Source organism: Mustela erminea, chromosome 6, assembly GCF_009829155.1.
Source record: "Mustela erminea isolate mMusErm1 chromosome 6, mMusErm1.Pri, whole genome shotgun sequence".
Lineage (NCBI taxonomy): Eukaryota > Metazoa > Chordata > Mammalia > Carnivora > Mustelidae > Mustela > Mustela erminea.
The window spans coordinates 6,677,687-6,694,095 of record NC_045619.1 but is presented as its reverse complement, the minus strand read 5'-3'; the positions used below and the strand labels follow the sequence as shown (position 1 = coordinate 6,694,095).

Sequence of the window (16,409 nt, the reverse complement as noted above, 5' to 3'; positions counted from 1 at the left end):
AGCAGAGAGCCTACTGCGGGGCTCCATTCCAGGACCCTGGGATCATGACCTGAGCCAAAGGCAGAGGCTTTAACCCACTGAGCCACCCAGGTGCCCCAGATTATCTAATTTGTTGGCATGTAATTTTTCATATATTCGCTCATAATCCTTTTTTTCCCTATAAATTCTGTGATAACATCCCCACTTTTATTTCAAATTTTAGTAATTTAGGTTTTCTTTCTTTTTTTCTTAGTCTAGGTAAAAGTTGGTCAATTTTGCTTAAAGGATAAAGAATAAAATTTTGGTTTTATTGATTCTTTTGTTTCTATTCTTTATGTTCACTATAATCTTTATTATTTCCTTCCTTCTGCTAGCTTTGGGTTTAGTTTGGTCTTGTTTTTATAGTTTTCTAGTGTGGAAAATTAGATTATTGGTTTGCTGTTCTTAAAAAAATTGCAAGCATTGGGGCGCCTGGGTGGCCCAGTAGGTTAAGCCTCTGCCTTCGGCTCAGGTCATGGTCTCAGGGTCCTGGGATCGAGTCCTGCATAGGGCTCTCTGCTCAGCGGGTAGCCTGCTTCCCCTCCTCTCTCTGCCTGCCTCTTTGCCTACTTGTGCTCTCTGTCTGTCAAATAAATAAATAAAATTTTTTTTAAAAATTGCAAGCATTAAAAACTATATATTTCCTTCTTCAGCACCACTTTTTTTTTTTTTAAGATTTTATTTATTTATCAGATAGAGATCACAAGTAGGCAGAGAGGCAGGCAGAGAGAGAAGGGGAAAAGGGGAAGCAGGCTCCCCGCTGAGCAGAGAGCCCCATGCGGGGCTTGATCCCAGGATCCTGGGATCATGACCCGAGCCGAAGGCAGAGGCTCTAACCCACTGAGCCACCCAGGCGCCCCATCTTCAGCACCACTTTTGCTGCATCTCGAAAGTTCTGTGTGTTTTCATTTTTATTCATCTAAAAATTTCTAATTTCTAGTGATTCAGTTCTGTTTTCTAATTTCACTTGTGATATCTTTTTTGTTTTTTTTGTTTTTTTTTTTTTAAAGATTTTATTTATTTATTCGACAGAGAGAGATCACAAGTAGGCAGAGAGGCAGGCAGAGAGAGAGAGAGGAGGAAGCAGGCTCCCTGCTGAGCAGAGAGCCCGATGCGGGACTCGATCCCAGGACCCTGAGATCATGACCTGAGCCGAAGGCAGCGGCTTAACCCACTGAGCCACCCAGGCGCCCTGATATCTTTTTTGAATCATTAGTTGTTTAAGAACATTTTGTTTAATTTTCACGTATTTGTTAATTTGTCAGGTTCCCTCTGTTATAATTTCATTCCATTGTGGTCAGAAAAGATACTCAATATGATTACAGTCTTCATAAATTTAGTGAGACTTGTTTTGTTGCCGAACATATAATCTGTCTTACACAATGTTTCATGTGTATTTGAGAAGAATGTGTATTCTACCTTTGTGGCTGAAGTGTCCTTATGTTAGGTCTAGTTGACTTTTATTAAATGTATTCATGTTTACATTTGTAATGTCTTTTTGATGATTGGCCCTTTTATCACGATATAGTACTGTCTCACAATAATTTTTGTTTTAAAGTCCATTTTTTGGGGCACCTGTGTGGCTCAGTGGGTTAAAGCCTCTGCTTTTGGCTCAGGGCATGATCTCAGGGTCCTGGGATCCAGCCTGCATCAGGCTCCCTGCTCAGTGGGGAGCCTGCTTCTCTTCCTCTCTCTCTGCCTGCCTGTCTACTTGTGATCTCTGTCAAATAAATAAATAAAATCTTTAAAAAAATAAATAAAGTCCATTTTTTTCTGATATCAGTATAGCTCCTGCAGCTCTCTTTTGGCTACTGTTTCATGGAATATCTTTTTTCTTCCTTTCTCTTTAAACCTATTTGTGTCTTTGGATCTAAAGGAAGTCTTTTGTAGACAGCGTATACTTGTATCATACTTTAAAAATGTGTATTTTGCCAATCTCTGACTTTTAGTTGGAGAGTTTGATTCACTTATACCTAATATAATTATAAGGAAGGAATTAACTTCTGCTCCTTTGCTATTTGTTTCCTCTATGTTTTAGTTCCTTCATTAATGCCTTCCTTTGTGTTCAATAGATATTTCCTAATATACTATCTTGATTCCCTCCTTATTTCTTTTACTGTTTGTGTTTTAGTTACTCTCTTTGTGGTTGTCCTGAATATAACATTTAACATCTTGATTTATAACACTAGTTCAAATTAATACCAATTTAGTTGTTTTTTAGAGATTTTATTTATTTACTTGAGACAGAAAGAGAGCAAATAAGAGAGAAAGAGAGCATGAGTTGGAACAGAGGGAAAGGGGTAAGCAGATTCCCCACTGAGCAGGGAGCCCTACACAGGTCTTGACCCCAGGACCCTGGGATCATGATCTGAGCCAAAGACAGACACTTAACTGACTGAGCCACCCATGTGCCCCAATACCAAATTTTAATTCTATGCAAAAAAATTGTTCCTATATAGTCTGTCCCCTTACACAATTATTGCCTCAGTTTACATTTTTATACATTGGGTACTGATCACTGTAGATTTACAATTATTATTTTATGCAGTTGCCTTTTAATTCATATAGGAAGAAATGAAGAGTTCCAAACCAAAAATACATTAATACTGACTTTTATGTTTACCTATGTAGTTAGCTTTACCAGTGTTCTCTTGTTTATTTGTAAGGGTTTAATTTACTGTCTGTGTCTTTTTATTTTTGTTTTTTAAGAGAAAGTTTGGGGAGGGACAGAGGGAGAGAAAGAGGCAGGGGAAGAGAGAATCCCAAGCAGGGGCCACACATAGCATGGAGCCTGATGTGGGGCTCAGTTTCACAACCCTGAGATCATAACCTGAGCTGAAATCAAGAGTTGACTCTTTTTTTTTTTTTTAAGATTTTATTTATTTATTTGACAGACAGAGATCACAAGTAGGGAGAGAGGCAGGCAGAGAGAGAGAGAAAGGGAAGCAGGCTCCCCACTGAGCAGAGAGCCCGATGCGGGGCTCGATCCCAGGACCCTGAGATCATGACCCGAGCCGAAGGCAGAGGCTTAACCCACTGAGCCACCCAGGTGCCCCTCAAGAGTTGACTCTTAACTGACAGCCTTCCAAGTCCCCCCGCCCCACCCCAGAGTCTTTTTATTTCAGGCTGAAGGACTTCCTTTGGCATTTCTTATAGTTCAGATCTGCTTGTGATGAATTCTCAGTTTTTGTTTACTTGGTAATATTTTAATTTCTCCTTAATTTTTGAGGGATGGGTTTTCCTAGATACAGAATTTTTGGTTGACAGATTTTTTTTTTCCTTTTAGCACTTTGCATATGTCATCCCACTAGCCTCCATAGTTTTTTTCTTTTCTTTAAAGATTTTATTTATTTGAGGGGTGCCTGAGTGGCTCAGTCCATTAAGCATCTGTCTTTGGCTTGGGTCATGGTCCCAGGGTCCTGGGATTGAGTTTCATGTTGGACTTCCTGCTCAGTGGGGAGTCTGCTTCTCCCTCTCCCTCTACCCCTCCCCCCTGCTCATGCTCTCTCTCTTTCCTGCTCTCTCTCAAATAAATAAATAAATAAAAATCTTTAAAACGTTTTTAAAAATAATAATAAAAAAAGATTTTATTTCTTTGGGAGAGTGAGAGAAAGCACAAGCAGGGGGAGGGGCACAGGTACAGGGGCAAACAGACTCTACACTGAGCAGGGAGCCCAATGTGGGGCTCAATCCCAGGATCCTGGGATCAGGACCTGAGCCAAAGGCAGCCACTTAATCAACCAAGCCACCCAGGCACCCCTGCCTCCCTAGTTTTTTATGAAAAGTCAGCTATTTGTCTTATTGAGGGTTCTTTGTAAACGATGATCATTTTTTCTTGCTGCTTTTGAGTCTCTGTATCTGGTTTTCAGCTGTTTGATTATAATATGTCTTGGTGTGGGTCTTTTTGAGTTTATCCTAGTAGGAGCTTATTGGATATGTAGATTTATGTATTTCATTAAATTGGAGGAATTTTGGCCATTTTTTCTTCAAATTTTTTTTAAAGATTTTATTTATTTATTTATTTGACAGAGAGAAATCACAAGTAGGCAGAGAGAGAGAGGAGGAAGCAGGCTCCCTGCTGAGCAGAGAGCCCGATGTGGGACTCCATCCCAGGACCCTGAGATCACGACCTGAGCCGAAGGCAGCGGCTTAACCCACTGAGCCACCCAGGCGCCCTCTTCAAATATTTTTTATGTCCCCTTTTTTTTCTCCTATCCTTCGGGCAGTCTCATTATGCATTTGGTTGTAAGCTTGATTTTGTCCCACAGGTCGATTAGACTCTGTTCATTTTTCTTCATTCTTTTTTTCTGTTACTTGGGTAGTAACTGTTATTTTTAATTGACCTATCTTCAGGTTCACTGATTCTTTCCTTTGCCTGCTGAAATCTGCCATTAAGCCCACCACTATTGAATTTTTCACTTTACTTATTGTAATCTCCATCTTCAGAATTTCTATTTGTTTCATTTTTCTATCTCTTTATTGATATTCTCAACTTTTTGAAACATTGTTCTCATTATTTCCTTTGGTTATTTTAGACATGGTTTCCTTTAGCTCTTTAAGCATACTTAAAACAGTTTATTTAAAGTCTTGGTTTTGTGGGTTGCCTTGCTGGTTCAGTCAGTAGAGCACGGGATCCTTGATCTTTGGGTTGGGAGTTTGAGCACCACGTTGTACTTAAGAGTTTCACCTAACAGACAAACAAACAAATAACATCTTTTTTTAGTTAATCCAATGTGTGGGCTTCCTCAGTACAGTTTCTATTAGTTTGATTGTCTAATGTTCCTAGAAAAACCTATGGGCCATACTTACTTGTTTATTTGCAAGCCTCGTGATTTTTTATTGTTGTTGAAAACTGGACATTCTGAATATTATAATTTGGCAAATCTGAAAATCAGATTTTCTGTCTTAGGGTACATTGTTGCTGCTTGTTGTAGTTATTGTTTAATAGCTTTCTGAATTATAAATTTTATAAAGTTTGTACTCTTTGTCAAATGTGGTCACTGAAGTCTCTTTTATGTTAACTTAGTTGCCAACTAGTGATTTGACTATTTCCTTATAAATCTGTACCAAAATAATAATAATAATAATAATAAAACCTTCCTGCCTTTGCAGATGGGGTCTGCCTGTATGTTTAGAGCATGTTTTTGTCACTCAGCTATGTAGTTTACAGCTCTGTCTTAGCTTTCACTTCCTGCTTGAGAAGAGCCTTACTGTCAACCAGAGGTAAAAGTTTTGGGCCTTCTCAGTTTTCTTCTGAGCATGAATTCAGCCCTGGGCAGATATGCGTATGGCTTTCTAGAGTTCCATGAATATGTCAGAGCTTTTCAAAGCTGTTATTCACTAAAGCATCTCATCAGCCTTTCCTCCCTAACTTTTCAGTTTTGTTATTTGCACTAAGTATTGTCTTTGCCCCAGACAGCAGCAACTAATACATTTACCTTGAACTGTTTTTGATAAATGCACCCTGGGTAGTCACCTGGGTAGTGCCTAAATTAGGCACACATCCTTTGAGCCAGCCCCTCAGGGAGCTACCAGACAAGTTAAAACAACCACAATTCTTTGAGAATAAGGTGTGTTCTGCTCTCTTTGGTACTTGGCACTTAGACTAGGAACATGGGTTATTTTATTTTTTACATTTATTCAGAAATAGTCTGCTTCACCAGAGTTTCATTGGGAGAGGGAGAAGTGGGCTTCCCACTGAGCAGGGGGCTTGATACAGGGCTTGGTTCCAGGACCCTGGGATCATGACCTGAGCCAAAGGCAGACAGTTAATTACTGAACCACCCAGGCACCCTGGAATGTGGGTTATTTTTAAGGCTGTTGTCAAACTGGGGATTGGAGGATGGTACCAGGGTAAGTTAAAGTGTCAAAAAGCTCTCTTACTGAGACTCAGCTATTTTTTTTTTTAAAGATTATTTATTTATTTATTTATTTGAGAGACAGAGATCACAAGCAGGCAGAGAGGCAGGCAGAGAGAGAGGAAGGGAAGCAGGCTCTCTAGTGAGCAGAGAGCCCGACATGGGGCTCGATCCCACGACCCTGGGATCAGGACCCGAGCCGAAGGCAGAGGCTTTAACCCACTGAGCCACCCAGGCCCCCCTCAGCTATTTTTTTCTTGATTAAACATTATCTTAGTTGCTATAAGGTTTTGGTTTGATTCCAGAGTTCTGAACTGAGTTTTGGAGTTCCCTATTTTTTTTTTTTAAGATTTATTTATTTATTTGAGAAAGAAAGAGAGGAGATACAGAGGGAAAGGGAGAGAGTGTCCTAAGATGACTCCTCACTGAGTGGGGACCCTGACTCAGGACACAATCCCAGACCCTGAGGCCACAACCTGACCCCAACCAAGTCCAACATTCAACAAGTTGCACCACCCAGGCACCCCTGGAATTCCCTATTTTTTCTGACATTTTTGCTGGCATCTTATATTTTCATTGTATATTAAAAAGCCCTTTTTATCACCACACCACCACCCCAGTTCCAGTTCTTATTGTGGCACATCAGGAATATTTTAGGGTTTCTTTTTTTTTTTTTTTTTTAAGATTTTATTTATTTATTTGAGGGAGAATGAGTGAGAGAGAGCATGAGAGAGGAGAAGGTCAGAGGGAGAAGCAGACTCCCCAAGGAGCTGGGAGCCCGATGCAGGACTCTGATCCTGGAAGTCCGGGATCATGACCTGAGCCAAAGGTAGTTGCTCAACCAACTGAGCCACCCAGCGCCCTATTTTAGGGATTCTTTTTTTTTTTAAGGTCGTCTCCATACCCAGCATAGAACTTGAATTCATGACCCCAAGATCAAGAGCTGCATGCTCTACTGACTGAGCCAGCACAGTACCCCTTAGGGATTCTTATACCTCTCATATACCCCCCTCCTTGATCATGTGACTAGCCTGCTGAGACAGGTGTAGCTCACAGTTTCTCCTTGCCTATTAAATAGTGTCTCCAAGCTCTAGTTTCAGCATGACTTTCCAGCTCTATCTCACTCTTCTCCCCACCCCAACACTCCCATGCTGTTTTGCTGAATCCACACAGGTAGCCGGCTCCCAAGTGTGCAGTTCGCTTCCCACTGCATACACCATGGATGTTGCTCTTGCATCTCCATACATGCTGTTTGCTCCCTATCCGGACTGTACCCTGCCTTCAACTCTGCCTCCTGAAACACTGTCCATATCTTAAGAATCAGCTCATACTTCGATCTTTCTATAAAGTCATTTTTAATCACTTTGACCGAAGCTAATCTCTCCTTCCACTAAACTGCTATGACATTTTTGTGCCAGTAATGTGATGTATGTCATATTAGTACTTGCTGTATTATTTATTTATTTATTATTATTATTTTTAAAGATTTTATTTATTTATTTGACAGACAGAGATCACAAGTAGACAGAGAGGCAGGCAGGGAGAGAGGAAGGGAAGCAGGTTCCCCACTGAGCAGAGCGCCCAATGTGGGGCTCGATCCCAGGACCCTGAGATCATGACTCTGAGATCATGACCCACTAAGCCACCCAGGCACCCCAATACTTACTCTGTTATTTGTATTCATGTTTTCATTCCCGCATTCTGTCCATAAATATTTAGTAGCACCCACTGTTTGCTAGAGCTACAGTGGAAAGACATTGTCCTTAATGATCATAGTTAAGACATTGAACAAATGAGCATGTATGTATTATAGTAATTACTGAGAAAGAGAAGAAACCCGTTAGGATTCTGTGAGTGAGAATAGGATGAGTCCAAGTTTCTCAGGTTAATAGTGAGGGGAGAACATGACAGGAAGAGGACACAACATGCCTGAGAAATCTGAAGCCCATTGTGTGCCTTACCGTCTCTATAAGAGTCAGAGAAACATTTCCATTACCACAGTGCTTTATACTTACTGCACATAAAGAATAAAAATTAGTGGGCTGCCTGGGTGGTTCAGTGGGTTAAACCTCTGCCTTCAGCTTAGGTCATGATCTCAGGGTCCTGGGATCAAGTCCTGCATCGGGCTCTCTGCTAGGCAGGGAGCCTGCTTCCTCCTCTCTCTCTCTCTCTCTGCTTGCCTCTCTGCCTACTTGTGATCTAGCTCTCTGTCAAATAAATAAAAAAATATTTTAAAAAAATTAGTGAGATGGTAAGAAGATTAAGAAGAAGAAGAATGTAAATTAGATAAGAAAAAAAAAGAACCTGGAGCACTGGGGTGGCTCAGTCAGTTAAGCCTCTGACCCTTGGTTTCAGCTCAGGTCACCATCTGAGGATCCTGAGATCAAGCCCCACGTAGGGCTCCCAACTCAGTGAGGAGTCTGCTTCCCTTCTCCCTCTCCCTCCACCCCTCCCCCTGCCTGTGCATGCTTTCTCTCTAAAATAAATAAATAAATCTTTAAAACATTTAAAAAATTTTTTATTAACATAAAATGTATTATTAGCCCTAGGGGTACAGATCTGTGAATCGCCAGTTTACACACTTCACAGTACTTACCATAGCATATACCCTCCGCAATGTCCGTAACCCAACCACCCTCTCCCTACCCCCCTACCCCTGGCAACCCTCATTTTGTAATAAATAAATGAATCTTAAAAAAAAAGAAAAAAGAGAAACCGGTGATAAAATGGGAGAATAAGTGAGCAGTCAGAGATTAATATCATTTAATTTCCTTTCAATTTCAATAAAATAATGGCAATAACAGCAGCAGATAATGTTTTTCGAGTGCTTACTCTGGGCTAGGAACTATGCTAAAAGCTTTATGTGTGTCATTTTATATAACTTTGAAATTGAGTGGTGTCTGCCCTTTCTTTTCTGCAGTGTCTTGACTCAGTGTCAGGATGTAGAACTCTCCTTCCCACAGCAACCAGAGGGATCCAGTGTCTTCTGTGGTACAAAGAGAGGAACAGTGTTTCTTACTTCATACCGGGTAATTCTACTTCTTCTTTGATCAGATTAACTGCACATTTGTTTTCCTTAAAATGGAGAGAGGGTAAACGTTGACTTTCAAAGTGTTTTAAAACATTCACACTTTTATGATTTTCCATGTTGAAGAATATGGAAGAAAATGGGTGATGTTTCCCAATTAGGCCAGGACGTCAAAGCAGCCTTGACCTTAGAATTGCTCTGCTATGTCTCAACCTGTGGACAAACTGTAGTCCTTCTCTGAAATTTCTTTCCTCTCATAGGTGATCTTCGTGACTTCACACACAGTCAATGACTCCATGTGTTCTTTTATGATGCCATTTGATCTGATGAGTAACTGCACCGTTGAACAACCAGTCTTTACCCCCAACTTCATTAAAGGAATCATTCAGGCAGCCCCAGATGGTAAGTGGTCCCCCCTCAGAAGTGGTTTTTTGTTTGTTTTTTGTTTTTTCTCAAAAGCTTCCAGAAGATTTAAGATTCAGACTTGGCTCATGCTGGAATTCAAAAAAAGCTGCCCCGCTCCTTTGGGTAGTGCTTCTCTGTCTGTCTGGGGCGGTCCTCTCTGGCCAGTGGTGCCAGCACCTTAGTGAGCGTGTGTCATTGCTTCCCCCAGGTGGCTGGGAAGGACAGGCTACCTTTAAATTAGCCTTCAGAAAAGGAGGTGCCATCGAATTTGCCCAGATGATGATGAAAGCTGCCTCTGCTGGTGAGCACTGCTAATAAGGATTCTAAATGCTGTGGGGGGTTTGAGGCCTGTGGAGGTGAAGTAGGACTGTTACCCACCCGGTCAAGACTTTGGCCTCCGAGGTCAAGCAGTTCGTAGCTGCACGTGTATTCTGCAGGCATTTCCTGAGCCTCCCTACCATGGGACACATACCACACTACAGGCTGGGAGCAAGATTAGTCAGTCCCTCCTTGTCTTAAAGGAGTTTGCAGTCTACCAGGAGCTTGTACTCAGACACCTGAATGACTAATTTTACCTGATAATCTCGTCCATTTAAATGCTGGTCTCCTGGGACGCCTGGGTGGCTCAGTTGGTTGGACGACTGCCTTCGGCTCAGGTCATGATCCCGGAGTCCCGGGATCGAGTCCCGCATCGGGCTCCCAGCTCCATGGGGAGTCTGCTTCTCTCTCTGACCTTCTCCTCGCTCATGCTCTCTCTCACTGTCTCTCTCTCAAATAAATAAATAAAATCTAAAAAAAAAAAAAGGTATAAAAAAAAATGCTGGTCTCCTATCATTAAGTCGTCTCATTTTCAGCTCTGGAAGCCCCAGTTGCGCGAGTTCTTTTTCCTCTGTTGTGCCTTTCTGTCTTTTCTCCTCTCTGGCTTTGCCTTTGCTTCTCTTAGCTGTAGTTCCCATTCTCATGAGAAGAGGGAAGAGGTATTGTCAAGTGCCACAGCACTGATCTAAAGTATGTACCAGATAACTCTTTTTGGACTGTGAATACAAATAATCCTTTTACGGGGTACCTGGCTGGCTCAGGGGTTGTGAGTTCAAGTCCCATGTTGGGTGCAGAGCCTACTAAAAAAAAAAAAAAATAAATCCCTTAATGATATATTTTTATTTAACCTAGCCTCATTTCATACCCCTCCTCTCTCACCTTTTGTACTCCAATCTAATTGGACTTCTGTGTGCCTTGTTCTCTCATCTCTGCGCCTTCATGTTATTTGTTCTTTCTGGTAATTTTATTTACTTATCTATCTATCTATTTTTATTTTTTAAGTAAACTCTGTACCCAATATGGGGCTTGAACTCATGACCCCAAGATCAAGAGTCACCTGCTCTTCTGACTGAGCCCACTAGGTGCCCTGAAATTTGCTCTATTTGGAATGTTCTTTCTCTTTCTCTGTGCCTCTACCTCCAACTCCAATCTCGTTGAGATGAACACCATCTAGTTGAGATGGACATATGCAAATATGCCATAACAGAGGCATGGACAAAATGCTGGGGACACAGAAGAATGGAATGAACGTTCTAGCTCAGAAGACTGATTGGATTATGATACTATAAACCATAGTGAAGAATGCAGGAGACAGTCTATGTTGGAGTTCAATTTTAGATATACTAATATTTACTGAACATTTACCATATAGTGGGCAGTGTTCCAGACCCTTTACATGTGTCAGTATTTGTTTTTTTTTTTGTTTTTGTTCTTTAAATTTTTTAAAAAGGCTTTATTTATTTATTTGACAGAGATCACAAGTAGGCAGAGAGGCAGGCAGAGAGAGAGGAGGAAGCAGGCTTCCCGCTGAGCAGAGTGCCCAATGCAGGGCTCAATCCCAAGATCCTGGGATCATGACCTGCGCCGAAGGCAGAGGCTTAACCCACTGAGCCACCCAGGTGCCCCTACATGTGTCAGTATTTGTAACCCTCACAAAAACTTATGATGTAGCTATAGTCATTATCCCAGTTGATAACAGGAGAAACTGAGCCAGTGATGGTTATACATTGTCTCAAGACTGTACAGATAGAGAGCAATGGAGCTAGAATCTAAACCCTAAACCTCTTCTTGCTATTTTTCTGAACTTTTTAAAGAAAAATAATCTTATTTATGGAAAAGTTGCAAGAATATTGCAACAAGGGCTGCCTCAGTGGCTCAGTGGGTTAAGCCTCTGTCGGGCTCTCTGACTGGCAGGGAGCCTGCTTCCCCCTCTCTCTCTGCCTGCCTCTCTGCCTACTTGTGATCTGTCTCTCTCTCTCTCTGTCAAATAAATAAATAAAATATTTTTTAAAAATATTGCAACAAACTCTCATGGACCATTCATCTAGATTCACCCATTATTAACATTTTCTCATCTTTGCTTTTTCTTGTTCTTTTTTTGCTTTGTTTCTACTTAAGTATTTGGGAATAAGTCACAAAGATCATTTCCTTCATCCCTAAGTATTTGGATATAAATCTCCTAGGAGCAAGGGTATTCTCTTATCTACCTTCAGTCTGCTTTTCAAATTCAGGAAATGTAACATGGAAACAATGCTGTTAATATTTGGTTTATATTCAAATTCAAATGTTTAACCCATTACTGTTCCTAATTCTAATAGCACATTTCCCCCCCCAGTCAGGATCTAATCCCAGATTACACATTGAATTTAGTTGTCCTGTATCTTTGGTCTCCTTTAATCTGGACTCAGCCTTTCTTGATGTTGACATTTTAAAGAGAATACAGGCTTATTGTTTTGTAGAATGTCCCTTAATTTGGGTTTGTCTGTTTCCTCATGCTTAGATGCACATCATGCATTTTAAATGGCAGGAATACGATACAAGTGATGTTTTATTTTTTTTTATCCTATATTCTTCATTCCTCCATATTATTAAATGTGAGGCACATTGGAATGCTAGTGGTCAGTGGATTTGCAGCTCAGAGCTTCAAAGATGAACTGTATCTTCTAGAGACTGGTTTAGAAATCCTCAGCACGCAGGTCATCTCTGGAGCCATGTGAGTGATAGGATCCTTCAGTGACTTACGAATGGTATTCCAAGAGTCCTCAACAGCTCAGGGATGGAGGGAGGGGTGACCTTAATGAAGAATGCAAAGGGGCTGACTGAGGTAGGAGGAGAATTGAGTTTATTGTGCTAGAGGTCAAGGAAGGACAGTTTCAGGCGTTACGGAGTGATCATTTGTCAGCTGCTACAGAGATGTTTGATAAAATGAAGACTGAAGGATGTGCATTGCATGTGGAAATTTGAGTTTGTTGGTGCTCTTAGTAAGAGAGAAATGCTAAAGAAGACAGGTGGCAGAAAAGCCATATATAAGAAATTGAGGAGTAAGAAATTGTTTTACTGTTACCTTTAAGATACAGTGCAAAAATACAAAGGCCAAGGAGCTCACACGCTGTACCCAACCAATAGCTCTTCATCGTCCAAAGGGCAGACAGCATCTGGAAGCCTGACACTGGGTAACAAGGTGTCCTGGCAGACAGAGCACAGCCTGTGGAATCCAGAGTCGGGGGCCACTTGGAAGTCTGGCTCCTCTTTTTCACCAGTGTCTGCAGAACTCAGAATAACTGCATATTGGTTCTTGAGTTCCTTCTTATTTTTGGCCTCACAGTACTGAGGGGGCTTATTTTTAAGATTATGGACCAAGGATCAGGCAACTTGAGGGGATCCTCTCTGTGCTCTCATTAAGATCTGCTTCTTGGGGGCGCCTGGGTGGCTCAGTTGGTTGACCATCTGCTTTTGGCTCAGGTCATGATCCTGGATCCTGGGTCCTGGGTTTGAGCCCCACATTGGACTCCCGAGGGGAGCCTGCCTTTCTCCCACTCCCTCTGCTTGTGTTCCCTCTATCGCTGTGTCTTTCTCTGTCAAATAAATAAATAAAAATCTTAAAAAAAAAAAAAAAAAGATCTGCTTCTTGGCCTGCAAAGCTACGGAGTCTCAGCAGTTATATAGCTACTTGGGAAGAGTTTAGGCAACATATGTGAGCTTGGCCCATTGTTTTCTGGGTCTGATTATATCATGGCTTAGGTGTGGGAGCCTACCCCCGCTCCCCCAGTAAGAACGTAAGATTGTGAGATGGGCTTCTTTCAGGTCTTTCGAATTAACTACCCATCATGCTTCATGATCTGATTCTTTGACCCTTTGCAGAAGTCTCTTCCCCTCTACAGAGCTGACTTGTTGGGGCTCTTTGATTCTTGTTTTTACCAAATACATGTTGAGTACCTGTTGTTTGCCAAACTCTATATGAGATGATTAAGAACACAAGAGTAAACAAGGCGAACATAGCCCCTAACTTTGTTAAACTTAGTCTAGTGAGAGTCATACAAGAAATAAGCAAACAGGGGTGCTGTGGTGGCTCAGTCGGTGAAGCATCTACGTCAGGTCATGATCCTCGGGTCCTGGGATGGAGCCCCGCATTGGGCTCCTTGCCCGGCAGGTAGCCTGTTTCTCCCCCGACCTCTGCCTGCCACTCTGCCTACTTGTGTGAGCTCGCTCTCTCTCTCTCTCTCTCTATATATATATATATATATCTGTCAAATAAATAAATAAAATCTTTTGAAAAAAGAAAAAAATGAGCAAACATATAAGTTAATAAAGTAATCACTTCTGGGAAGGATATTAATAGGATATTGACAAGGAGGATAGTAGGGGTAAAGAGGACAACTTCAGATTTATAATGAATTAGTTAAGATAATGCTATCTCTTGAAACAGAAAAATCCCAAATTATCCGTAGCTTAAGGCAGTAAATATTACTGCTTATGTAAAGGACAATCAGCAAGGATAATATGGGGCTCTGAACCACATAGCCATTTAGGGGCCCAGAGTACTAGGGTCTTTGCCATCTTTAACACATGGCTTCCACAGCCCCTCTGGATAGCTGGCAGGGAGGGAAAGAGACTAAATATTTCACCTGGGAAGCTTGCACCAGGGAAGTTCTGGAAGCGGTGTACCTTACTTCTGGTCACATGCCATAGGCCAGAAATAGAGCAGTAGGCCGATAATGGCTCCCAAAGATATATCCATGTCCTAACCCTCAGAATCCGTGGATGTTGCCTTGTTTGGAAAAAAAAAAAATCCCTGCAGATGTAATTAATTTAAGGATCTTGAGATGAGGAGATTACTCTTGCTTATCCAGGTGGGCCTCAAATGCCATCACAAGGGTCCTTATAAGAGAGTCCTTATAAGAGGAAGATAATCAAGAAGCGCTTTCTTTCTTCTGTATCACGTTGCCATTACATTGGCTTCCATGGTTGTGTCTTACCAACTAGATGGAATCCTCACTTGGATTCTGAATATTTTTTATGGTAAGTGCTGTGCTAGGCCCTGGATAAGCACAGGCAAATAAGACACAATCTCTGCCCTCACGAAACATGCAGTTCAGGACAAGGGAGGTATATATTTTTTATCTGGTATCCTGGGAGCATTTTTGGACACATATGTGAGATGATGGTTGATAATTTATTAATTATTTGGTTGATAGCTGCTTAAAAGAATTAAAAAGTCCCTATTTTGCCAAACTTGTCTTCTCAGCTGCCAGGGGAGTTCCACTTGGAAGTCTAAACTACTGGTTCAGCTCTCCAGGACTGTACGTAGTTACTGGGCAGGGGGGCATGTGCTCCCAACAGATGCCTTGTCCAGGTAAGGAGTGACAGGGAAGTTCTCCTTGGGTGGTGGAAAAATATGCCAAGGGCTCTAAGATCCATTCATTGCTAGTTTGCCTGCAACTCTGCTATAGGAGAAAGAGGAGAAGTTTAGAGAATTGGAAATGGAGTCCATGACTTTGTTTCGAGACTGAAGCCCCGTGGCAGGTCAGCAATGACTGGGCTTCAGTTTGAGGCTTACTTTTAACTGTCATGTACACATACGGAGCAGACACGGACGACTCCTGCTAACAGGAACCGTCACTTCCTGCTTATAGCCTGAGTCAAAAAAGGTGCTCCTCCCATCTCACCCAAGTGTAGCCATCATGCTCGTGCTGGGCCCTCCAACCTCACTGAGGACTCCAGCTTCATGCCCTGTGGCCTTTAACAGTTGTGCCTGTCCACAGTGATTCTCAAATGTGGTCCACAGCCTGCAGGTGGGCCACAAAGGGTCTCCTAACAGGCCATCAACAGGCCCCAAAAGGTAGTCCTTTCTTGGGTTCTCCTTGGAACATGACATACATGTCTACAGATTTTAGTTTTGTGTACAACTGATGTCACAAAATTACATCTTTATAGTTGTGTGGCTAAAAATATAATCTAATAATTCTTTTAAATGCATTAATCTCTGAGAGGTGCCTGGGTAGCTTAGTCAGTTAAGCCTCTGACTCTTGGTTTCAGCTCAGACTGTGATCTCCGGGTCATGAGATCGAGCCCTGTGTCAGGCTCTGCACTCAGCCGTGACTCTTCTTGAGATTCTTTCCCTCTCCTTGTCCCTCCCCCTTTGCTCCTTCCTCCACTTTCATGCTCTTTCTCTTCTTAATAAACAAATAAAATCTTTAAAACAAATAAATAAATGCATTAGTCTCTTAAATTATGTAGAAAACAAAAAATGGAATTACAAGCTGTTATTATAAAATATTAGCTTTTGTAATTGCCCAGTGATTCAGCTTTAGTGAGGTCTTTATCCCTATAAAGTTGGCTTTAAGTTATTGTCTGGTGTCCTTTCACTTCACCTTGCAGGGCTACCTTAAGCACTTCTTACCCAGTAAGAATGAACTCCTTCAGCTTTTGTGTATCTGGGAACATCTTCATTTCTCTCTCACTCTTGAAGGAGTTTTGCCAAATAGAGGATTCTCGTTTGACAGTTTATCTCTGGCCTCTAAAGTTTCTGATGGGAAATCTGCTGAGGATCCCTTGTATGCTTCTCTCTCGCTGCTTTCAAGACTCTCCCTTTGTCTCTGTCTTTTGAAAGTTTAATTAGAATGTATCTCAGTGTTTGTTTCTTTAAGTTCATCTTACTTGAAGTTTATTGAGCTTCTGGATGTTTATATTCATGTTTTCATCAAATTTGAGAAATTTATAGTCACTATTTGTTCAAATATTTGCTCTGTCCCTTTTTCTCCTCCTCCTGGGACTTCCTTCTG

The 16,409-nt window shown here is 41.5% G+C and overlaps 1 protein-coding gene across 3 annotated transcripts in view; it reads left to right on the top strand.

Annotated features, from left to right (window-relative positions):
- Positions 1-16,409, top strand: part of WBP2NL (WBP2 N-terminal like) — a 36,838-nt gene that overhangs the window by 8,410 nt on the left and 12,019 nt on the right. For all 3 annotated transcript variants that reach the window (XM_032346080.1, XM_032346082.1, XM_032346081.1), the window contains exons 2-5: positions 8,797-8,905; positions 9,165-9,306; positions 9,518-9,610; positions 14,873-14,980. In XM_032346080.1, coding sequence (XP_032201971.1) covers positions 8,797-8,905; positions 9,165-9,306; positions 9,518-9,610; positions 14,873-14,980 — 452 coding nt within the window. The remainder of the gene's footprint in view (positions 1-8,796; positions 8,906-9,164; positions 9,307-9,517; positions 9,611-14,872; positions 14,981-16,409) is intronic.